Genomic DNA, 25396 nt, shown 5'->3' with positions numbered 1-25396 from the left:
GCTTGGATGCACATAGTTGGTTGTGTGTCACCAATAACGAATGGTAGGCAGCATGTGGGGAAGGGGGCATGCCTTATACAGATTCAACAAACCAACAGGAAATCAATGTGGCAAACGTGAGCACAGATTTTACTGTAAACCTTCACGGAATTTGGTATTTTAATTTTTAAAATTACTTAATTTTGCAGTACACTGTGCCAGGAGAAAAAAATAGAAAACGTATTTGGAAATGGAGATCGCAAAAGACAAAACAGATATGATGTGTCTCGGCTGAGTGTTCATTTGCAAACTCAAGCACAAGCAAAGAAATATGAATGGTTTCTCTGTTTCTACAGGTTTGTGAAAATGTTTTTCTATTTCTCGGCTTTTATGCGAGTAGTGATTTGTAGTAACGTGCTACTCTTCGGTTTTGGTAATCTGGAGACTAACTGAGTTACTTTTTAAATGAAGTAACTTTAAATAATTACCATTTTTCAGTAACATGCGCATTAGTGGTAGTGGCGTGCTGAAGTCCATTCCAGCTGACATTGAGCAGGAGACACCCAGGACCAATCACAGGGCACACATAGACATACGACAAATGGCACATGCACTCAAACCTAGGGATATCTTGGATTCGCCTATCTTTTTGGAAAGTGGGAGGAAACCCAAGTGCCTGGAGAACACCCAAAGGAAGAACATATAATTTTCACAAGGGGAGGCCGGTAGCTGAAAACCGAGAACCTCAGAACTGTGAGGTGGAACTGCTCATCTGTCTTCCACAATTCCTTTGTTCAAGTCTAGGCTTAAAACACACTTATATTCTATATCTTATGAATTACCTATATTTCACGTTGACAATAACTGTGTATATTTTGTTATTGCAACATTCGTTGCAGCCTGGTCGTCCTGGAAGGGGGATTTACCTCATGTGCGGTCCCTTCTCAAGGTTTCTCCATTTTCCTCATGCTGAGGTTTTCAGTTTTTCCTTGCCCTCCTGGAGGTTTTTAGATCAGGAGGGTGGTGTAATAGTCTCTAAGTCTTTGGTCTTTACAGCCCTTTGAAACTTCTTGTGATTAAGGGCTATACAAATAAAGATGACTTGACTTTAATTGTTGTAAAGTTGAAAGTGGTGATAAAAAAAAATCACGAATGAGACAATGCTTTTGCACGCGCTGGTGAAGTCCCACCTGTTCTTGGCAGCGGTGAGCACCTCAGGTGAGCTTTGGTTGGACGAGTTGTCCGATTTCTGGTCCTGAGAGACATGGCCGCTGTCCGGGGTCTTCTGGGTGTTGGGGGAGTTCTCTCTGCTGTCTCGCCAAACACAAGTTAGAAATACTTCTGCCATTTTACTCCAGCCAAGACTTAAATCCAACCTCACCTTTTCTCCTGCACTTCCTGTATGTTTTCTATCCCAATGGCACTACTTCGCCTGGAGCTGAAAGGACCCGACTTTTTCCTAGTGGGGCTTTTCCCCGGGATGATCAAAGACTGCCAGTGAAAGAAAGATAAAAAAAAAAAAAGTCAAATCAACAAATATCACATTGAACCTTTGTTCGCATTAAGGTAATAATATAAAGCCGCTACTCTCATGCAGCTAAATACCCCCCAAAATAAAATCAATAAATAGCATTAGTCGGTGTTAATCACAAAATTGTGTGTCTGTAACTGATGTAGGTGCTGAGCGTTTTACATGAAAATGCGGTGCTGTAGTGTTCCCTTTGCAATTGCTAATATGGTTCACTCAAAAAGTGGCACAGAAGCTGAAATACTTTGGAGGCAAGATTAAGAAAATGTGCCCAATCAGCAACTTCAGCTTATGGCTTGATAAGGCTTTTTATTATAAGTTGCTTCAAAGAGCAAGAGAAGGACTTTTATCGGAGGATATTAAGTCAGGGGATATAATATCATAGCGTTAGAAAAAAAATAATAATAGTCAAAGCCTTCTTTAGTGAAGACGGTGAAAGAAGAAAAATTGATTTAATGTGAAATTTAGTTGAGCAATTGCATTTGAAATACAAAGATTATTAGAGTCCATATGTTAGGTTATGTGTTTTACTGTAGAGTAAATGTGGTTACGTGACAATGCGGCTGTGCCTTGACATACCATTTATCGGACTAATGACGCACTTGGAAGTTAGTATAGAGGTAGCCAATACAACCAACTTCACAAACTTTCAAAAACATTTGGAAAAATCTTCAAGATGATATAGTTATCCAATTGAACACTGGCTGGATATTAAAATTGTTGAGCAGCTGAAAAACTAGAATAAATGGAAAACACAATTTACAGAATAGGATTAACAGTTAATCTTTTAAGAACAAGAAGTAATATTACTGCACCAAAAGCAAGAGCCTTATGTTGATTGAGTTAGAAGTAAAAGGTGACAAAAACTAGATCTTTATTTGAATTCTTGCACAGGGGCATCAAACATATGGCCCTCGAGCCATATCAGGAAAAATGAGACGTCACTATAGGCAGGCACCACTCCCAAAGCAAACCATCCATTGTAGCTCTATTTGATGATTACCGTTTATCAACTACACGAAATTGAGGAGACATTTATCGCGATGTTATTTGACTAAAAAATAAGTGTCATATTCCCTGTTTAAGGCAATGCAATTGCACTCATGTGGGGTTAACCTTAAATGTTACCTGAAATGTAAGAGAATTTGCCAAATTTGGATAAACATTTTCACAAAAACATAAAATATAAAGCTTAGAATTACTTTTAAATCATTAAATCAATCATTGAAATTATTAGCACTTAAATTAGTGTTTGTGTGCTATTTCTTTCACTTTCCAGTATGCACGAGTTTCCCTGGGTTAATTAAACCGTAGTGGAAATGAGTTCAATTGCTCAGTTGATAAACACAAAAGAGGGAGAAAAAACTAATTGTTTTGTAATCGAATCTTAAACCCTTAAATCTTAATTTAAAGTTAATCGTGAGCCTCTGAAAGATCCAACAGTTAGGACACACTTTTTATGCCTTTGATTTACTGGTTCAGCCCCCATGATTGTATTTCTGTGATGTGGCCCCTTAACTAAAATGAGTTTCACATGCCTGTTCTAGCATGTTTAACAATTGTCATATTTTTAGATTTAAAAAAATGTAATAAACAAACATGTTGCATTTGTAATAAGTTTTTTAGGAAACTGGAAGAGAAAATAATGAAATTTCTCCCAAAAAAATCAGCAGAGACAAATGTTTGGCGTTCAGTCACATGAACTAATAAATAGTATCTTGAGGCACTGCTGTGTTTGTGACTTGTTAGAATGAATCATACATTTGACTTAAAGAAACAGCTTCAAATCAACATAAGTGCTCATTCAATCCATCCTTGGTCTTAATTTGAGGCTTGTTCAATTCAATAAAAGGTAGCATGTGAAGGAATTTGCCATGGTGCAGCGGAGACAGACAGACAACAAAACATAACAAATGCTGCTTGAAAAATAGTGAGAAGTAAACATGAACCTCTTCTACTGATCCTATTCCTATGGCACTGCCTCGACGTCCGTATTTACTGGGACTTTTGCCTGGGACAAGCAATGACTGAGTCGGAAGGGAGGAGAGAAAGAAATGGAGTGGGACAAAGAAAGGGTAAGGGGGAGAGTCGGAGACAGTCGACAGGGAGGGTAAGAAAGAGAGACAAAAATGAGATTCCATGCGAGTGGCATGTTCCAAACAAAATAGAAAGTGTGCGTTGTTTTGCTCTCCGCGTGGGCCACAGAGGCGGCTGGATGGGACAAAGAAAAACGTGAGCCTGTGAGGAAGAGAAGATGCAGGAAAAATGAAATGGTGCCGCACAGCACTCAAACTGGCACTAATACACAAAGTAACACGTCCTCGGCTTGTTACTAGGCAAGAGCGTTGTGGTTAGTTTGGCAGCTTGGAACACACACACAAATGAATCTTTTTTTGCAATGCTGAATTCTTTTTTTAATGCCTCAAAACATTTTGTCATCCTATTTCATTAAACTGGGAAGACAAACGTTTTCCTTATTCTATATTATTTCTATTGTAAATCATGCTGTGAATAATATTGAGTGCTTTTGCGGTAAAACAGAAAAAAATAGTAATAATGAAATAAAAATCGATTTCCTTTTCATATTGGATCTTAACTAGTAGGGGCACACTTGTCTAGTGTGCCGCAGGAAGTTTCCCAATATTGTCTTTGCAAAAAAGCATTCCCCTGTTCAATATCTTTCCTTTACCTACAGTGGTCAGCTGAATGAGTAACATTCATGGCAGCAGATTCCTATTAGTGTGTGTTTTTATTAACTAATTACCTGCTCAGTTAAATAACGTGTTTTGTTTGATGTAGCTGTTAAAATGGCACTGCAAAAGAAATAAAAAAAATTAATACTAGTAAAAGTTTTGCTTATAATTTTACTCATTTTGATTAATATTTTATATTTCTTTTAAAGCTGAAAAAAGTTTGTCGTAAAATAATACGTTCTACTGACAGTTCTTTTTGGTCATCTTAAGTATTATTATTTTTTATTTTTCTAGAAAAAGATAAAAATGTACTAAAATTTGAAAGAACAGGTTGAAAACCGTCATGGTTTGTCCATAACGAACACCATGTTCAGACATAAGGGTGTCCATATGTGCACTTGGCACCAGGATACCCTAGGCCGTAGTCCGATGATCAACGTTGTCGTTGTTTCGTCGGACCTGCGGCCGCATGTTCTGGACACTCGGGTGAAGAGAGGGGCGGAGCTGTCAACTGATCACCACCTGGTGGTGAGTTGGCTTCGATGGTGGGGGAAGATGCCGGTCCGACCCGGCAGACCCAAGCGTGTTGTGAGGGTCTGTTGGGAACGGCTGGCAGAATCTCCTGTCAGAAGAAGTTTCAATTCGCACCTCCGGCAGAACTTTTCCCATGTCCCAAGGGAGGCGGGGGACATTGAGTCCGAGTGGACCATGTTCCGCGCCTCCATTGTCGAGGCGGCTGATTGGAGCTGTGGCCTTAAGGTAGTCGGTGCCTTGGGAAGGGGGGGGGGTCTGTGCCATCGACACTGTGTATAGTGCCGATGGGGCGCTGCTGACCTCGACCCGGGACGTTGTGAATCGGTGGGCAGAGTACTTCGAAGACCTCCTCAATCCCACCGACACGTCTTCCTCTGCGGAAGCAGAGCCTGGGCTCTCGCATCTCTGGGGGTGAAGTCACCGAGGTGGTCAAAAAGCTCCTCAGTGGCAGGGCCCAAGGGGTCGATGAGATCCGCCCGGAGTTCATTAAGGCTCTGGATCTTGTGGGCGTGTCATGGTTGACACGCCTCTGCAACATCGCGTGGACATCGGGGACAGTGCCTCTGGAATGGCAGACTGGGGTGGTGGTTTCCCCTCTTTAAGAAGGGGGACCAGAGAGTGTGTTCCAACTACAGCTGAATCACACTTGTCAGCCTCCCTGGTAAGGTCTATTCAGGGGTACTGGAGAGGAGGGTCCGCCAGGAGGTCGAATCTCGGATTCGGGAGGAACAGTGTGGTTTTCAGCTCTACACACTCTGCAGGGTCTTTGAGGGTGCATGGGAGTTTGCCTGTTCGGTCTACATGTGTTTTGTGGACTTGGAGAAGGCATCGACCGTGTTCCTCAGGAGGCCCTGTGGGGGGTGCTTCGGGAGTATGGGGTACCGCACAGTCTTATCCGGTCTGCGCGGTCCCTGTATGCCCGGTGCCAGAGTCTGGTCCGCATTGCCGGCAGTAAGTCGGATTCGTTCCCGGTGAGGGTTGGACCCCGCCAGGGCTGCCCTTTGTCACCGATTCTGTTCATAACTTTTATGGACGGAATTTCTAGGCGCAGTCTGGGTGGGGATGGAGTCTGGTTTGGGGGCCTCAGCATTGCGTCACTGCTTTTTGCAGATGACGTGGTGCTGTTGGCTTCCTCAGGCCGTGATCTTCAGCTGTCGCTGTAGCGATTCGCAGCCGAGTGTGAAGCGGCCGGGATGAGGATCAGCACCTCCAAGTCCGAGACCATGGTACTCAGTCGGAAAAGGGTGGCATGCTCCCTCCGGGTTTGGGAAAAGATCTTGCTCCAAGTGGAGGAGTTCAAGTATCTTGGGGTCTTGTTCACGAGTGAGGGTAGGATGGAACGGGAGATCGACAGACGGGTCGGTGCAGCGTCTGCCGTCATTCACCCTGTACCGGTCCGTCGTGGTGAAGAGGGAGCTGAGCCGAAAAACTAAGCTCTCGATCTACCGGTCGGTTCCTACCCTCACCTATGGTCATGAACTTTGGGTCATGACCGAAAGAACACGATCCCAGATACAAGTGACCCAAATGAGTTTCCTCCGCAGGGTGTCTGGGTTCTCCCTTAGAGATAAGGTGAGAAGCTCAGTCATCCGGGAGGGACTCTGTGTGGAGCCACTGCTCCTCCGCATTGAGAGGAGCCAGTTGAGGTGGCTCGGGCATCTCATAAGGATGTCTCCTGAACGCCTCCCTCGGGAGGTGTTCCGGGCATGTCCCACCGGCAGGAGGTCTCTGGGCGACCCAGGACACGCTGGAGAGACTATGTCTCTCGGCTGGCTTGGGAACGCCTCGGGATCCTGTCGGATGAGCTGGAGGAGGTGGCTGGGGATAGGGACGTCTGGGCTTCCCTTTTAAGGCTGCTGCCCCCGCGACCCGACCTCGGATAAGCGGAAGATAATGGATGGATGGATTGAGGTTGAAAATATAGTTAAATCCAAAATTACAGTTTAAGTATTAACCAAAATAAATAAGCCGTCTTACCTCCAAATCCATGGTGACCACAAAACATTCTGTCAATTTAAGCATCATGACGATTTAGCTTTTAAAATAAAAACATGAAACAGGCGCTTGGAATTTATTTCCAAACCTTTTCAACAGAGAGCGTACCTCTGCAAAAATCACTCCTCCACTTCCCAAATCCCCACAAACAATGTGAAAATTCGTGTTTACTTCGGGCTCGGTCCGTCAAATCAAGTTAATTGGTCAGAATCAGGCTGGGTCAGCCTCCGGCTGGAATTTTTTTGGGCCAGATTTTACTTCTACTCACCAGTGATGGGTCATTGCAATTTTCTATTACATTTAATTTCTAATTGACATAATTTAGTGGTTGAATTAACTTCCAAGAATTACAACCTGGTAATAACATGTTAAAACAAGTTGTAACTTAAGTTATTGTTTGAGAAAAGTTTATCAAAATGTTAGCCCTTCTTGCCAATCAGAAAGAAAGAGTAGCTCTCAGCTTCAAAAAGGTTGGTGACCCCCTGGTTTATATCGTTTTAAGACCATTTAACCTCTTTAAAAATGAGCATTGAAAATGCTTAAAAATAGGCAATCAAAATTTCTCTCAATACGATACTCTGGAGCCTTTTTAAACCTAAGAGCCATAACAGCAAAAACATTTTGATTTTTTGACAGAGCCACAGCATATATTTTAAGACAAAATTCAACGAAACCGCCATACGTAAAATCTATTAAACAATAATAATGCTAGAGCCCCATTTCAATATAAACATACTACTTTGCCTCCCTCCGACAGTTTTTAAGAGGCTCATTTTGACTAATTTTTGTCCTGAAAAATGGTTTTCAAACAAAGTACGAGCAAAGTTATTTGTAAACAAAATATCAAATTACTGCAAAAGATAATACCAACATATTTACCTTCAGTACAGACGGCGCTGGGCGAGGATAAGGAATGGACGCTGTATGTCTAGCTTTGCCCATTCCTACCCCCTACCCCCTATCGAACAGCTCTGTGTGCTTTGCTAGAATCGTTTGGTGTTTTTGGCTATTTCTTTGCTGACTATTATCAAGTCACAGATGCAGCCGCTGGGGGCAGAGCCACTTAAGCAGGAACATTAGAGCAATAGCTCTGCTAACTCCTACTTACATTCTTGTGTTGATGATATAAAAACATGTTTGCGATTAAGAGAGAGAAAATGGGGGGTGTTATCTTGTTTCAGAGAGAATTATTAAGGTATGGACTGATACATTAGCTCTTATTATAACGTTAGTTTGTCAAATCAGGCATGTGTGTGCTTATGCTTGAGAGCAGAAAAAGCACGCCAAAGTGAGAGAGATTAGCTCTCCTACCCTAATATAACTTCGTCAATCCGGTTCTCAAACAAGAGTACTGACACTTTTCCATTTGCCAGCTTTGTTGAAATATCATGCACTTTTTGTTTTAAGTAATGTTGGATGAATTGAAATTTATATTTTATTTGTGAAAAAAAAAAAATCAGGAGGCTGTTTAAGTTTTTTATTTACCATTTTAATTCCCACACGATTCGTATTTGGTTCAAGTAAAAGGTTAGTCATGTTATAGTTGTGTTGACATTCAAATATATGTACTGCAAAGGTTTCAGAGCTATTAAAGTTTTATTAAAATACGTACCATATATTCTTTGTTTCATTTTCATCTTTAGAAAATTGTTACGCCAATTTTTAAGCACTTAGAGCAAACGAATATTGGCTCTAAATATCGGTTACTGGCCTCCTCCTAATACTTAATAATCGGCATGTGTATCGGCTCTAAAAAAAACGGCCGATCCCTAATTTATTATGTGGCTTTTCATCACAAAAGGTCTTAAACATGAACACAGATTGTTTAAAAAAGGATCATTTAGCGATTTACATCCATAACAGGGTCTGTTGGTGTGACACCTTGACTGTAAACTGTAGTCAAGACTGTGCCCTATATATATACTGGAGCAAATCCTATGTACAGTCAATCCTGTCTCGGCTTTTCACGTGCCACGATCAGCTCCATATGTATCAATACAGTAAATAATTGTGCATGTTCCATTTCATCTCCAAGACAGATGTGCTTAGGAAAAGAGCCATATGTGGCTCGCAATCCCTGCCCTACTATAATCCTCTGCGATGAAGGGCAGATTGCTCCATTGTTCAAAGTGCACCAGGAGAATTAGCACGACATCACCTCATGCTGCTGTGACGCTCGTGGCACTGGCAAGTCGGCAATAAAAGCGTAAAGTGTGAGCCAAGCCCCTCGTGGCGTCACAGCAGAGAGGGCACGGCAAGCTTCTGGGTGAGATTTCAGTGCAACAGGCAAGTGAGGAGGGGAAGACGCAAGCCAGCTCCAGGCAAGGAGAGAAGAAAGCTTCCCAAAGATTGGGAAGACGAGGAGGGGGTCTTTACTTACTATCCCAGGGAATTTGGGGCCGTCTGCGGCTGGGCTGGGGCTAAAGCCTCCGCTCAGGCTAGCGGGCAACCCGTGCGGCTTCTTGAAAGTAAGACCCACGGCGTCCATAGACTGGCTCCTGCTGCGGATCACCCGCTACAAAGAGAGATCAGGAGGAGGGAGGACATGCGTTGAGAAGGCCAAAACTCCTCAGCTACGGGCGGGACCCACGGGGCCGGACAGCCCGGTGGAGGGCTAAGATTGCGCGGCCCGATTATGAGCCGTGAGCTGATAATCAGATTAGTGAGAAATATTAGCAGTGATGTTAAAAAAACTGACTGAGTACTTTAGGTTTTGTTGAACATTAAAGGAGAAAATCAGACTGAATCAACATTTTGGAGCATTTAGCCATCTTAAAATAAGAATGTCTCACTAATAACTAAATAAACGTGTTTTGCTCCAATCATTCATTTGTGAGAATTCCAGCACAGTCTTTCACAACAACATGACATACCATTTATCCAACAGCGCAACAAATACCACTTGCTTCACATTAAAAAAAAAAAGGTCAAGATCTCTTATGCTTATCTTTTTAGGTTGACAATATCTGTTTATTATTTGCCCTCATGTAGGTTTTAGATCAGGGGATGGTGTCCTAATAGTCTGTGGTTTGCAATAATCTGTGGTCTGTACAGACTCTTTGTGATTAGGGGCTATACAAATAAACATGACATGACTTATGCTGTTACTTCTGATGAATGATACAAACTCTTAACTGCTGGCTGATAAATACGATTGTACATTAACACCTACATAAAGACTATAACCCTGTAGATAATTAAATAAATCGAAAATAAAACAAAATTTATTGACTAAGATCTTTACTGAACAAGTAATAATATTAGTGCACCAGAAGGGGGAGACCAATGTTCATTGAATTACAAATAGATGACGAAAAAAGACTAGAACTCTCATTATATTCTAGCATCTTTTACAGGTATCCAGAGACGTGCAGTCAAGGGGGCAGGTGAGGCTGTGCCTCCTATGTCATAATAGATATATAACATTTGAAATATATTAAATAGTATCGTACTTTATTCAGTATTAAGGTTCTTTCTCATTTAACTTTACCATTTTTTTGATTTTCTTTCAAAAAATTGTGAATGTTTGCATTATATGAGGAATATTAATAATATAACGAGTATGTAACCTATTACTTTGCCGAGGGTCTTGCCTCATGGCAGAGGGTTTTAGTGAGACCAAGGATTCAAACAAGAGAATTGTTGATAGTATTAGCAAGCTAAGAGCAAGTTAAGCCATCAAGTAATTTTCTTCTAGTTGCTTGGATTTTTTTTCTTGTAAGCTTCGTCGCCTCTTTTTAACTTTAAATAAAGATGCATCACATGAAATTTGGGCAAATTTTACGAATATTTTTATTATAAAAGGCCTGTCAGATAAAGATTAAGTAATCAATGATACACATTTGTGGAAATGTTTCCATATCAACAAACCCCGTTCACTTTTTTTTATTTGTCTGCCAGTTTGTAATTACTGGTAAGGAAGTTTTCAGTATCCATAAATGTGTTCGCCCTCTGGTGGCTTGCTGACTACAAGTTGGAGAAATGGTTGATTCTGACTCAGAGCCCTTATTTTAAATACAATTCTTGCTGACAATCAGGTTCATTCATTGATCCCGATTCCAATTTGATTTTTGTCATAAAAGACAAGGAAGAAAATGTAAGCCCTTGAAGTGGCTCGCTTGATGTATCCTGAGCCTATAGGAAGAACGTGCAAGTTTAGCAAAGCCCCAAAAACCAAATGTTTTCGAGCGCAGATGAGGGTGGAAAAGCAGACACATTTGGAGTTTGAAAAGCACATAGACAGCAAGATAGCATGAAGTTGAAAAAGTGAAAGCATTATGAGCGGGGCCAAGAATCATCCTGAGAATCATTCGAGAATATCTCAGTAGCCAGAGAGGGGGAAAATAAAAAGGACAAAAAGGGGTTTATAGTGTCAACCCGAGTCACAGTGGTCCCAAACATTCAACTGGGCTTTATTGAATGGAAACTAGAAAGTTTATTGTCTAGAAAAATGATTAAAGCAGGGGTCAGCAAACAAGAGGTTCCCTGCCGCGTTTCCCAAAAATGTTTACAGATTGAAAAAGATCTTTTATGTTATGCTCTCTCACTGGTATCGGCTTGTAAAAAAACGCTATACTGGTGGTCGCCTTGAACACAGCAAAGTCATATTGTGACGTGAGGTCGTGGGTTTCTGGATTAAACTCCTCCTCAGCTTGTTTTTCTCTCTTCACTGTCCCGTGTTAGTATAGCTGTATGGTCCAAGCCAAGCTGCTGTTTTTTTAAGTTTGATTTTTATATATGCATGCTGCGTTTTATTGCACTCTCATCATTACCTGGATAGGGGGCACGTTATGCATGTTTCATTTTGTTGTTGTCTACCGAATCCTCAAAATAAAATTTACCTAAAAAAATTTGATTCTTTGTTGCATTTCTTTCATTTTATCAAATGAATTAAACTGTAATTCACAAATATTGGAATGAAGTTAAAATTGATGTGGTATTCTGAAACAGTAGTCACGCGGGGCATCATTCTTCAATGGATGCGCTGCATCAACGTAGTCATTTTGATATTTGGCTAATAATGCTAACATAGATAAAATACAGCATGTGTTACATTCAGTACAAGGGGTATGCAAGTCTCTAAAATTTTTGGTCCAATATGGCTCTTTGAGCATTTTGGGTTGCCGACCCCTGGACGAGACTATTGTTCCGAAATAATTTGACTTTTTCCTTTATGTATATCCTGTATGGTCACCTCTTAATTAGACTGCCCATAAGTGGCCAAAGAATTTACACCAGAAGGAATACCACAATTTCTACTAAATTGAAGTGAAAAAAGCTGCTTTGAGTTTGTTTAAAATGGGAGGAAATTTGCCATTTGTTCTCAGAATGTCTAACTATTGCTGACCGTGCGCCTTATAATACAGTGCGCCTTATATATGGATCATTATTAAGTCGCAAAGTCTTGCAACTAATGAAAGCAGCCGCCGACTAGATTTCCCCCCCGAACGCGAAATAGTCCGCGGTGTATGCTGGGATTTATATACCAGCGTTTCATTGGCTAACCAATGTGTCAATCATCATTTGAATCGATCACTATTGGCTAAAGTTATTCGGAGGTAAAGGGGGCGGATCCTTTTTATCATTTACAGGCTGGCATAGGCTAAAGGGGCAAAATAAAGCCTGCAATTGGCCGAAAAAGATGTGTCAATCATCAGTTGAATCGATCACTATTGGCGAAAGTTATTTGCAGGTAAAGAGGGTGGATCCTTTTTTATCATTTACAGGCTGGCATAGGCTAAAGGGGCAAAACAAAGCCTGCAATTGGCCGAAAAAGATGAATGTGAATAGCATGTTGGGTTGACGGCATAGAGAAAACAGTATTTTACTATTCTGTACTGTCTTTGTAAATATTTTACTCTCCTGGATTTACTACACTCAAGGTAATAAGAGGACCATGGTTGCACATTATTATTGAACGCAACGACTTCGGTGAGCTACTCCGGCTATATATTTTCCCAGTATCTTGTTTCAGAGTGATATCGATGTTTCTGTGATGGGTCTTTTTTAAATTAAACTCAATTCCAAGTGATTATTGTCATATGCACAGTAAAGTTGCTAGCGAAAAAGAAAATAGAAACTAAGGAATGGTTGGCATTTCTTGAATCCCAAGACTTTAACCTTCCGAATGATATTTGGAACGATGCATTTGAGTGACATCGTACGGACAACGCATCCGCACATGTCTACGACACGTATTTGCTTCTTTGGAAGCTTTTGGAACGTTAAGGGGGAAATAAGTTTGACTGAACTATCTGACTGTTTTGTCGACGTTCCCATTGTAGCGCCTTATAATCCGGTACGCCTTATGTATGGAAGATATAGGACCAAAAACTATTTTTTGGGGGTGCGCCCTATAACCCGGTGCGCCCTATAGTGCGGAAAATACGGTACATTGTTGTTACAATGTTATGAAATATTTTTTATATTCCAAAACCACGTTTTTTTTCATTTGGTGGTTAGTCACAGACGGGATATTTTCCATTTTATGGGGTAAATATCAGAAGAAAACAGCTTTAACAGAAAGTTAAAGTTATTGCTGTATGCTAATTATTTGCAGCAAGGTTCCTGCCATGTGAATTATGAGTTTAACTACTGCTTACAGTTAAACTTAACATCTTGCAATTACATGCGACCATGAACTTGTATCTTATGTACTTTATATCCCGAAAACAAATTGGGCCAATGGAAAAGAGTGTGTTCAAGTCTTGGCTAGCATTTCTTGCTGTTTTTTTCTCAACAACATTAGAAATTGGATAATGCCAGAAAAAAATAGTGATTTCAGTGTTCAAGTGTAGCAATTAAAGTCAAAAATGCGCTCATTTTCAATAAACACCACAGCCAGAGAAACAGCCAAGTTACTTTAATTGACTAAACATTTTAGGTGTGGTGCATTAACTTGTATTTGAAGCAAGGGTGTCATTTTGGCACCAATATAGAGCAATCATTGTTTTGTAAGGTAATCACTTAGTGATTCCTTTAAAAAATTTCCAATCCTCCCACCAATGCAAAGATCAAACCTACGCTCTTGAATTAAAGGCAAAATTATGTTTAATTTCATGAGAGCTTTTATGGCGCAAAAATGTTGGGGACCGCTGTTGACCCTGTAAAAAATAGTTAGACATTCTGAGAACAAATGGCAAATTTGCTCCCATTTTAAACAAACTCAAAGCAGATTTCTGAGAATGCTCAACTATTCCTTGCCTCGTGTGTGTGTGTGTGTTTTTGCCAAGAGTGGAAGCACCACTGGGAAGGAAAGCGAGGTTGACGTGGAAAGCCTTTGCTGCTGTCTGGCCTTTTACCTTAAAAGATTCAAAGAAGCCAGTTCCTCCTCCTCCTCCGCCGTTCTCCAGCTTGTCATCATCCACCCCGACGCCCATCATGGCCTGGCTATTGACGTGCAGCTCCTCGTATAGCGTCTCTAACAAGGCTGACCGCGTCCTCTCCTAACAAACATTCAAAAAAACTCAACACTGGTCTGCACAAGTGTCGAAAAGCGAAGGAAAACAAAGACAGTGGAACGAAAGGCCACCTCCAACTTTGCAAACTTCTCAGCTTTGTAGCAAGCGTATTCAGCATTGATGAGTTTGGTGAAAAGGAAATCATGGAACTCCAGGCCCTGCAGGAAGACGTTTCATCCAGAAAAATCTGTAAAAGTGAAATGGTTCCTTCACGGGTCGTCGCTTTCTTACTTTTTTGAAGATGGCAGGATTCGGGAGAGCAGGGCCGAAAAACGGGACATCGTCTCGTGCTGTCACAGACACCTGCAAAAAAAAACAAGTATGGAGATATATTGGCAAACATTTAAAAGTCCACGAAATTTAAGAACTTGAGTTAGGTGTACTCACGGGGAAAAATTGTCTTACATCATTGATAAGAAAATAGTTTGTTTATTCGGACATTTGTTTTTATTCTGTTGCTTACATTGAAGAATGTGGTTCCATTTTGACTGTTAAACACCCAGAAAGAATATTGCTTAGTTTACCAGGACTGGGTTATTTTAACTATGATTGCACATTATTGCTCATTATTTTTGACTAGTATTAAGAGTTTTCGCACTGTTTGCATTATCGTCACTATTTGCCAATCTTGTTACTGTTTTTTTATATCTACACCATTTAGGGTTGATCATTTTGTAACTTGAGACTTTAATGAAAAGGAGAGGTTTTGAGGAAGTTGGTTGGATTTTTACAATCTTGCGGGTTTTGTACCGTCTTCCCTCGTTCTGCTTCTAAGATCAAAATGAATTGATGTATTCCCTCTTTATTTTGAGTATCTGTTAAACTATAAAGTTATCAATCATGCAAATATGTTACTGCTTGTTCCTATGCCTACTGATGTACATGAAATAAATCAGTTTAACAGTGAAAAAAACACATTTCAAAATACAATTTTGCAATTTTATTAGTGTCTTTAAGGTAAAAAGATTGTGTTCAATCACTTGTGATCTGACATAAATACGCTTTATTGTTCATATTTTGTAATTAACTGTAAACAATTTGGCACTATGATAAAGGAAGAAATCAAATGTCCATCACTAAGCTGGCTGCATCATATGAAAAATTAAAATAAGGTCAGAAAAAAAAACAAGTTGTGCTAGAGCAGTGCTTCTCACTTTTCTGTCACCCCCCCCTTGGAACTAGAAAAGCTATCCCCCCTTCAAAAAGCATGCACTACATTATCAAAGAATGACAATACAGTAGAAGCTTTGCACACAGAAGATAATGCTCGTTGTTGGGTCCCCCTTCAAAAAGCATGCACTACATTATCAAAGAATGACAATACAGTAGAAGCTTTACACACAGAAGATAATGCTCGTTGTTGGGTTTGCCAAGGAAGATTTGCTTTCTCGTGCAGAGAAATTTCCCCACCCCCCTCACCCCACTCAAAATCACTGCAGCCCAGGTGTGTGGAGAGGTGAAGAGGCTGTGACCCAGCAAGGCAGCTAGTCCAGATGGAGTATCCTCCCCCGACTGCTGAAGACCTGTGCATTGGAGCCGGGAGACCCTATACAGTGCATCTTCAACCTGAGCCTGGAACAGGGTCCCTCAGCTGTGGAAAACATCCTGCATCAACCCATTCCCAGAGAAACCACGACCTGAGGATCTCAACGACCTCAGGCCAGTCACCGTGACATCACATGTGAAGAAGGCCATGGAGCAGTTGCTGCTACACCACCTGAGGCCACAGGTCCGCCGCGTCGTCGACCCTCTGCAGTTATCCTACCAGGAGAAGGTGGGAGTAGAGGACGCTATAGTCTACATGCTACACCGATCCCTCTCCCACCTGGACAGGGGCGCTGTAAGGATTACTTTTTTGGACTCCTCCAGTGCCTTCAACACCATACAGCCTCTGATACTTAGTTGTAAACTGACAGAGATGGGAGTAGGCTCACACTTTGTAGCATGGATTACCCCAGTAAGTGAGACAGGGGGGTTGTACATCTGACACTGTGGTGAGCAGCACGGGAGCAATGCAGGGGACGTGCTCTCTCCGGTCCTGTTCACCCTGTATACGTTGGACTTTCAGTACAACTTTAAGTCCTGCCATGTGCAGACGTTTGCTGACAACACTGCTATCGTTGAATGTATCAGAAGTGGGCAGAAGGAGTAGTGCAGGAAATTGAGCCAGGGCTTTCTCCAATGGAGTGAGGCTAACCACCTGCACCTGAACACCACCAAGACCAGGGAGATGGTGGTGCACCTTAGGAGGCCTAGACCTCAGCCGGAGCCTGTAACCATCAAAGGAGAATATGTATAGTTTGTCCAGACCTACAAATACCTGGGTGTGCAGCTGGACAATAGACTGGACTGCCAACACAGAAGCTCTGTGTAGGAAAGGACAAAGACGACTGTTCTTCCTCGGAAGGTTGGCGTCCTTAAACAACTGCAAAAAGCTCCTACAGATGTTCTATCAAACTGTTGTGGCAAGCGCCCTCTTCTAAGGCAGCGTGTTAGGGAGGCAGCACTAAGAAGGATGCCTCTCGTCTTAAAAAACTGGTGAGGAAGACAGGCTCTGTTGTGGGCACAGGGCTGGACAGCCTGACAACTGTAGCTGGCACTGAACATGCTGCTGTCAATCATGGACAATTCACTAGATCCACTACACAGCATCATCTCCAGATAGAGGAGCAGCTTCAGCGACAGACTGCTGTCACTGACTTGTTCCACGGACAGACTGAGATCATTTCTCCCTCATGCCATGTGGCTCTTTAACTCCACCCGGAGGAGTATAAGCCCACGTTAGACCCCAACCCCACATTTTATCCTATTTTTATTACAGCGTCTAATTTTTGAACATTATTTAAATGCTCCTTATTTCACACGTTTTATTGGGTATTTTTGTATTCTATATCTTATTGTTTAACACAAAGATACTGCTGGAAATGTAAATTTCCCTGCGTCATGGATAAAGTATCCATCTATCCAAAGGAAAAGTGAATGTTTGAGAGGCAACTGGCATCTTATATACTGACAGCACTTGAGCATATTGGCAACAGAGACTACGAGCAACAATTTTAAGCCACTTTTGAAACTATGGATAAACTGTGTTAATAATAACTCAAAGTAAACAACAATTTAAGTCAAGTCAAGTGTATTTGCTTAGCCCTTAATCACAAGAAGTCACGAATGGCTACACAGACCATAGACTATTGCAAGCTACAGACTATTATTACACCATAAGCAGCTCTTGCCGCTGCTAAAACAGCCTATTTCTCTAGAGTAATTGATGCACATAAAAATAACCCCAAGATCCTGTTTGACACTATAGCATGCCTCACGAGGCAACAGATTATTCAGCTCATGACTTAATGGTCTTTTTTAATAAGAAGATTTAACTCCTTAATTTTTTACCTTGTAGAGTACATTCTCCGAACACGGATTGACCACTTGAACCACAATGTAGGCATGGAGGAAGTTGGAGGCGATCATATCCGGCACAAAGGGAGTGTTTTCCTCTTGGAATATGATAGCCACAATGTCGTTGCCGATGTGCCTTTTTCTCTGCAACTGGAATGAAAAACAATTTTGTAATACAAATATGCAAATTTAATTATTATTTTTTTTAATTTGATACCCGATCTTTAAGCTGGTATCAATATGCATCATAAATTGCATGCTGAAATCTTGGATCCTGAGCATTTTTGTACAGTCTTCTCCTTTTCTCCTCGCAAGTTTAACAATCATTGAGGTCTTCCCTTCTTATTTTGAGTGTCTACAAAACCAGTGTTTCCTAACCTTTTTTGAGCCATGGCACACATTTTCTTCAATAGTAATTGCAGGCCACAACGTCTGTCGAGAATATTTGGAAAATATTTTCTAGTTCCAGTTTCAATGTTTTTTTTAGCTAAAATTATTATAATAATGATGATGATAATGATAATAATGTGACTGTGCATCAGCAAACGATAAGACTGAATAGGTGGTGGGACCAAATAAGCATGTTATCTCCCCTACCTTTTGTTACTTTCTTTGATGTGATTTGTTTTGTAAAGCTCAAAATACAAAAGAAAACTGATTCATATTTTTTATTAATTCTTATTATTATTTCCCTATTGTCTTGTAATATGAACCTATGTAAATATGTATATTCGTGAGGTGTTTATTATCTGGAAATACACAGGCGATCTTGCTGTGAGACACATTTATTAAGAAAGTCAAAGGGGTAGGATTAAATAAGCATATGATTCTTCCTATTCCTTTTCAGACTTGCTACGTTAACATTGTTTTTGACTTGTGGTTTTGTTTTTCTCATGTTTGAAATAAAGTTTCACTCATTCATTCATTTATTCATTCATTCAAATTACAGTATATTTCTTGTCATTTGTGGTCATCGAGGCTCACAAGTTCGTACAGTAATCCCTCGGTTATCGCGGTTAATGGGGACCAAAACCCACCCGCGAAAAGTGAAAGTCCGCGAAGTAGCGACGCCCCTTCAAAAATGCTTAAAAAAAATAAAGCTCTGAACCCGCGAACATGGAAGCGCAAAGTAGCGAGGTCCCACTGTATATCCATTCGAATTAATACTTCGGCAGTAATTTTGGATTTCACTACATTTTAAACCGTTTTTTTTTTTCAGGTCAGGGTTATAAAGTTGTTTTTCTAGAACAACAATAATACTCAATATGAGGAAAAAGTATCTGCTATTTTAACAAAAATAGTTTTTTTCTGATTCTTAATGTTTTCCACTTTTATTTTATTTTAGTAAAATGAGACAATATTAATACAATCAGAAAAAATAGGTTCAACATTTTGACTTTATTTGATATATTTTATTACTTTTCCAGTGAAATCTTAAACAGTATCCTTAAACAGTAATCTGCTGTACCTTCTGATAAGGATGAATGTCAGTTACTCGGTTGATCAGTGGGAGAAAACACTGGCACACTGAGTGACAAACATTGCACTAAAGTATAAACTTATCTTCTTTATTAATTAGTTTACCAAAAAAAGTGTACCAACAAAGTAAGTGTGTTCAAATAGTGACTTGCTTGTAAATCCTTTGCATTGCAATCAAAAAACAGCATCAGTTTGTGCTAGAAAAAAAAACAAGTAAAAAAATTAAAATCTGCAAATGATAGCATTGTATTTCATTTTTCTCACGTACGATTATTTTGTAATATATTTCTCTAGCTGACGCCATCAACTAAAAGCAGAAATATGTGTGCCAGGCAAAGGTGTGTCGGTGTTGTCTTACGATACCTGCTGCGCATCCCCCTCTGTGTAGGGCAGCTTCGTAGACACGTGAAACATGACCTCTTTATTGCCATAGTTACAGTAGATGGATTCAGTGCCGGTCTGTCCGTGAGTCACGTCCAAACCTCCCCGGAATCTAACACACATACGCACGCAATTTGACAATCAGTAGACTATCTATAAAATGTACACTGCAAAAATGTAGTAAATAATCAAGTAAATCTTTTTGCAAGTAGCATTTTTCTTTACTGCTGGCATATCAATTTGATCCTTCTACTTATAAGTTTATTCTGTTTTAACATCGGACACCTGCAAAGAAGGTTGCATAGGATACTAGTTCAATGTTTTTGACTATTACACCTCACTGTTGTTCGTTATTTTGACTATTATGATAGTGACAATGACACTAAACACCAATGGGCCAATCGTGCTGCTGTTCTTTGACCCCACACCCTTTATGCTGGCTCTGCTTTTTGTAACCTAGAAGATTTAATAAAAATGAAAACTTGTGGAGGGGCTTTTCAGAGCAGATTTGAAATTTGGGACTGTGATGGTTTCTTGCACAGTCCTCTCCTGTTTTTGCAAGATCGTAATTCATTACTAATTAGCGCAAAGGTCACCCAGTTTGAGATGAGTTTATAAAATAGCAACTTAGCTTGATTGTATGCTTAATAGCTTAAAGGGTAGCTTAATAGTTGTCAATACATGTAAACAGGTAAAGAACTAAAAAGGGAGCTAGATGGCTAGGTAAAAGAGTAAAAAGCCAACTAAATAGCCAGATAAGAAAAATAAAGGCTAGATAGAAGGATAGAAAAGAGGGCAACATTTAGCTTGATAACTAGCAAAAAAAGGGCAAATGTTAGCTAGAAAGTATGCAAAACATGTAGAAAGCTACCTAGATAGCTTGCTAAATAGCTAAAAAAGCTTGATGGTCAGCTAGAAAGGTCTGATCTCATCTCATCTCATTAGCTACACTACGCTTATCCTCAGTAGGGTCGCGGGGGTGCTGGAGCCCATCACAACAATCATCGGGCAGTGGGCAGGGGACACCCTGAATTGGTTGCCAGCCAATCGCAGGGCACACAGGGACAGACAACTCACTCGCTCATTCACACCTAGGGACAATTCGGACCGGCCAATTCACCTGAAATGCATGATTTTCGAATGTGGGAGGAAACCGGAGTGCCCGGAGGAAACACGGGGAGAACATACAAACTCTGCACAGGAAGTCAGGTAAAAAGCTAAAAGGGAGCTGGATAACTACCTAAAAGAGTCAAACGCCAAATAAATAGCCACCACTTTGGAGACCCCTGTACTAGACTATAAAATGATCACTTATTTTATCAAGAAAAATAATAACTAAAAGGAACAAAATTATTAGTTCTCTTTCATAAGAGATAATTCTGCTCATTTTAAGCATGGTTCATATTTAAAATAAAAACAATACCTTATAAGGAAAATAATAATAAACCTGAGACAAAAAACTTGAAGAATATAGATACAACCAGTTATCATTTGTGTTTCTGAAGTTTACCCTTTAAAGTTGTGGAGCTCAATTTTGTCTCCGAGGAACTCCAGAAATTCCATAAAGGCAGGACTTTCTTGGCTGTTGCCAAATAACTCCTCCTCTGAAGTCTGCGCCCCAAAAAAACATGTTTAGTGGACATAAATCAGTGATGACTGAAAATTGTGTTGCTCTGTGTTCAGAAAATAAAGTAAAAAAAAAAATTGAGACCAACAGCAGAAACCTTTGCTTATTTAAAGCGTATTTTTTCTTACTTTATTGTCATTAACTCCCATTTTTTTTCACATTTTCTACCGTACTTCCTTCTGTAAAACAATAAGAAAAACCTTTAGATGAAATATTTTTTTCATGTTGAAGATAAAACATGTTTTCATTCATTTTTTAAAACTTAATGGGAAACAACAATAAAAAAATTGAAAATAATGCCCGTAGCCATATGAGACAAGAATGGTTATTTATTATCTTATTAAACATGAAAAACAAGTTAAAAACACATTGGGAAAAAAAGTATTTAAAGAGAAAAACATTCTCTGCAAAAGGAGGAAATCTTTTTTTGTGTCTCTGTTTGAAGTGTGAAACAGCAAAACATACAAGTCAATTCCTTGCCAGTTAAAACAAGGACATTGTTTTATTTTGAAAGGCATTTGTGTGTGATTTGTACTAAAGTTTGATGAAAATTCAAATACGTACAGTGATTTGACCACAGATATATCAAATAAAAGACAAAAAAACAGGATTAGTCAGAATCAAGTGCGATCTTGAAGGCAAGTTTGTAACAGGGAACTGAAATCCAATAGGGGAAAAAATAACATAGCGTTCATGAAATAAAACAAAATTAAAAATACATAAAACAAAGCAAAGTATAGAAAACCTAAGACTGCAGATATCACTTCAGGTATCATCTTCCAACAATACAACATGGAACGCTTTATAATACAATTTGATTTTTTAAAAAGATTGCCAGTTCGCAAATAATTTCATCTTTTGTTGTGGAAATCTGCATCTGCAGTGCACTGACTTAATGTCATCATTAAGAAACAAGCGCTGAACATGTCTTGGAGGAAATGGGAAATTTGAATTTGCAAGATGAGCTATGAAATTACGGCATTCGTATAAACGACATGCTTTGCCAACATTGAAATGATAAAGACCTCCTTAAAGGGGCAGTATTGTGAATACTTTGACAGGATTGGGAGGGTGATTTAAAAACGTAATCTGGTACAGTTACAAGTTACCTGTTGTAAAAACTCATCAGTAATGTAATCCAAATACAATGATACTAAAGTAATCTCATGTGATTATTTTAGATTACTTGTAGATTATTCCAATACCAAATATGCTAAAAAAACACAAAATAAGATAGTTTTAAGTTAAATGAACAATAGAAGAAACCACGTTCTGACAATGTTGGAACACACAGAAATAGGTTTTTACTCTCGTCTAAATTTCTTTTTGCAATTGCATGCCTGCAGGTGAGTGTAGCCTGGGCATCTTAGCTGGAAAAAGGTGGGACAATAGCTTTAAGCCATTGGCTTTTGCACATTTTTTCTAAGTGTAGAACTAGGCTTTCCAAAAGTGGACATTTTGAGATGACCAGTTTACGCTCTGCAACTGTGTATTTTACTATAGTCAATTTCTTAGACAATTTGAAAAAGTTGTAAATGTTTAACTTCTTATTCCAGAAGTCAATCAATGGTGCGTAAAAGTGATTCACAAGTGGATACTAGGCAAAAATACATGAACTATCATACCATTGTTAATTTTCATTTTAAAATAGGGTGAGAAATGTGCATTTCTTTTACGTTCTCTGTGTAAAGTTGGCTTAAACGCATTTGCTCAAAAGGTGTGTATTTCTATCAGTTTTATAGCCCTTTTGGCGTCTTAGTCTTCCTGTCTTTATAAATATATATATTTTTTTTTTTTTCAAAAGTGCTGGTACTTTTCCAGGGGGGCGGTCTTTTCTCTTTGTCACAGTACTGTTACACCCTTGTGACTTCAATAAAAACACAGAGGCAGAAGTGGGGAGGGTCAGAGGGAGTTTCGACTATCAAGCAAAGAAAGCGGGTAAATTCCTCGCTCCTCTGAGCTCCCCCTCCAACTGCAGTTGTAAAGAAAACTCAACAAGTCTCATGCCTGGGGTATTTTCTAGCGTTAGCCAACTTTTATAGCTCTCCCACACGTAAGTGGTCGTATTTAGACTCCACACTCTTACCCAATGGAATCTTCACGTAGGTGGCGCCATGTTTGTCTGCGTTAGGGTTAGCCACCAGTTAACACAGTACCATCTAGTGGTCAAATATTACACATTGGGGCTTTAAATGTTCAATTCAAATATTTAGTTTATAAAATGCAAGGTTTTTAACATGATGTGACTGAACTGAACATTTTGTGCATATTGCTAGCTTTTCCAAACATACCTTTGACAGGTTTTTTTTCCCCACACTGACAGCCATCACTCGTTTGCACACTCAAATTTCACTAGACAAGCTTTGCAAGATTTTATTTCACAAAGAACCAATTAAAAAAAGTCAACTTGACTAATGTCAGGTGACAGAAAAGGCTTTGATTTCTGTAAATAAATTCAAACAACCACAGCAACCACAATGTATGTATGTAAATTGAGTCTAAATATCTAACCTGGCCGAATCTCTGATAGACGACCCCAAACTTGAAGTTGTTGCTTATGACGTGCTCATCAAAGGTCACAATAAGTCGCGAGGCCTGCAGAAGAAAACAGGAAAAGATGCAGATGATAATTGATGTAATTGAGGACTGACTAAGTCAGATCTTGTTGCAGGGGAGTTGCTGAATTTGAAGAATGGGAGAGAAGTGAGAGTCAAGGTGATCAGAGGTATGGGGAGAATACCCGTGTTGGGTGATTTAAATATAAAGCCTGTGGAAACATGGGAAGCGCAAGAGGCAGTGAAAAAATTGAAAGGGGGGAAGGCGCCTGGGTGGGATGGTTGTACTGCTGAATTCTTAAAGAAAGGTGGTACGGCTATGATTGACTGGTTAGTATGCTTGTTGAATGTATGCTCTTTAAGTGGTGTGGTTCCTGTCGATTGGTGTAGTGCATGTGTGGTGCCATTGTATAAGGGTAAAGGTGATACGTATGAATGTAGCAATTCGAGAGTTATCAGTTTGTTGTCATCGCCGGGTAAGCATAATGGAAAAGTCTTGATTAAGAGAGGGAGAGGAAGAACAGATGAGGTGGTGATGGAGGAGAGAGTGGTTTCAGGAAAGAAAAGAGGATGTGTGGATCAGGTGTTTGCAGTACAACAGGTGTGTGAGAAATATTTTGCAAAAGGTAAGGATGTTTATTTGGCTTTCATGGACAAGAGGCGTATGACAGAGTTGATACAGAGGCATTGTGGCAAGTGATGGTAATGTATGGAGTGGGTGGAAAGTTGTTGGAAGCATTGAAGAGTTTTTATGTGAACAGCAGAGTATGTGTAAGAGTAGGGAGTGAGACAAATGAGTAGTTCCTGGTGCTGACTGGTGTGAAACAAGGGTGTGTGATGTCGCCATGGCTGTTTGATGTGTACGTGGATGGTGTTGTGAGAGAGGTGAATGCAAGAGTATCTGGCAGAGGTGTAGAGGTGTTGGATAACAGTGGAACTGTGTGGCAGGTAAGTCAGTTGTTCTTTGCAGATGACGCAGCGCTTGTGGCTGATTCTGAGGAAAAAGTGCGAAGGTTGGTAATGGAGTTTGGAAGCGTGTGTGATAGACGTATGTGTGAATGTTGGGAAGAGTAAGGTGATGAAGTGCTCACGTGATGGATTGGGCATGGCGTTGGAAATAAGGTTGAATGGACATGTGCTGAAAGAAGTTGAAAGCTTTAGGTACTTGGGTTGTGATATGGCTGCAGTTGGTGGAATGGAGTGCGAGGTATTGCACAGAGTGATCAAAGAAGCAAGGTTTTGGGTGCTCTGAGGAGAGTGATAACAAGAGTATGGATATTTAGAGAGGACCGAATGATTGTGCCGACTGTGCTGTATGGTGCAGAGAATGGGGCCCTGAATGCAGATTTGAGAAGGAAATTAAATGTTTTTGAGATGAAGTGTTTGAGGAGTATGTTAGGAGTGATAACTTTGGATAGATTGAGAAATGAAATCGTGAGAGACAGAAATGATGTAGTAATGGAACTAAGCAAGCGTGTGGACAAGAAAGTACTTGGTTGGTTTGGACACATGGAGAGGATGGATGAGGAGCAAACCTTGAGGATCTACATAGCATAAGTAAATGGAAGGAGACCAAGAAGAAGGCCGCGATTGACGTGGATGGATGGTGTTAAGAGTGCACTGCAGGGAAGAGGTCTAAATATAGTGGAAGCTAGAGCTCTTGTTGGTGATAGGAATGAGTAGAGAGGTGTTTTGAAAAAATAGTGGGATGTTTGGACGCGATCTCAGGGATGGGCAGGGCACATGTATGATGCAGCAGGGGTAAA

General features: G+C 40.1%; 1 protein-coding gene across 9 annotated transcripts in view; it reads right to left on the bottom strand.

The window, feature by feature from the left end:
* LOC148370318 (rap1 GTPase-activating protein 1-like) overlaps positions 1 to 25396 on the bottom strand; it is a 117535-nt gene that overhangs the window by 11808 nt on the left and 80331 nt on the right. For all 9 annotated transcript variants that reach the window (XM_088332808.1, XM_088332809.1, XM_088332810.1 and 6 more), the window contains 11 exons: positions 23587 to 23670; positions 20959 to 21059; positions 19431 to 19560; positions 17583 to 17738; positions 14421 to 14492; positions 14261 to 14347; positions 14031 to 14174; positions 9110 to 9244; positions 3457 to 3534; positions 1361 to 1470; positions 1170 to 1289 (listed from right to left, as the gene is read on the bottom strand). In XM_088332808.1, coding sequence (XP_088188934.1) covers positions 1170 to 1289; positions 1361 to 1470; positions 3457 to 3534; positions 9110 to 9244; positions 14031 to 14174; positions 14261 to 14347; positions 14421 to 14492; positions 17583 to 17738; positions 19431 to 19560; positions 20959 to 21059; positions 23587 to 23670 — 1217 coding nt within the window. The remainder of the gene's footprint in view (positions 1 to 1169; positions 1290 to 1360; positions 1471 to 3456; positions 3535 to 9109; positions 9245 to 14030; positions 14175 to 14260; positions 14348 to 14420; positions 14493 to 17582; positions 17739 to 19430; positions 19561 to 20958; positions 21060 to 23586; positions 23671 to 25396) is intronic.

Source organism: Urocampus carinirostris, chromosome 3, assembly GCF_059441175.1.
Source record: "Urocampus carinirostris isolate Australia breed hairy pipefish chromosome 3, RoL_Ucar_1.0, whole genome shotgun sequence".
Lineage (NCBI taxonomy): Eukaryota > Metazoa > Chordata > Actinopteri > Syngnathiformes > Syngnathidae > Urocampus > Urocampus carinirostris.
Note: the sequence above shows the minus strand (reverse complement) of the source record. Positions and strands in the feature narration are given on the sequence as shown.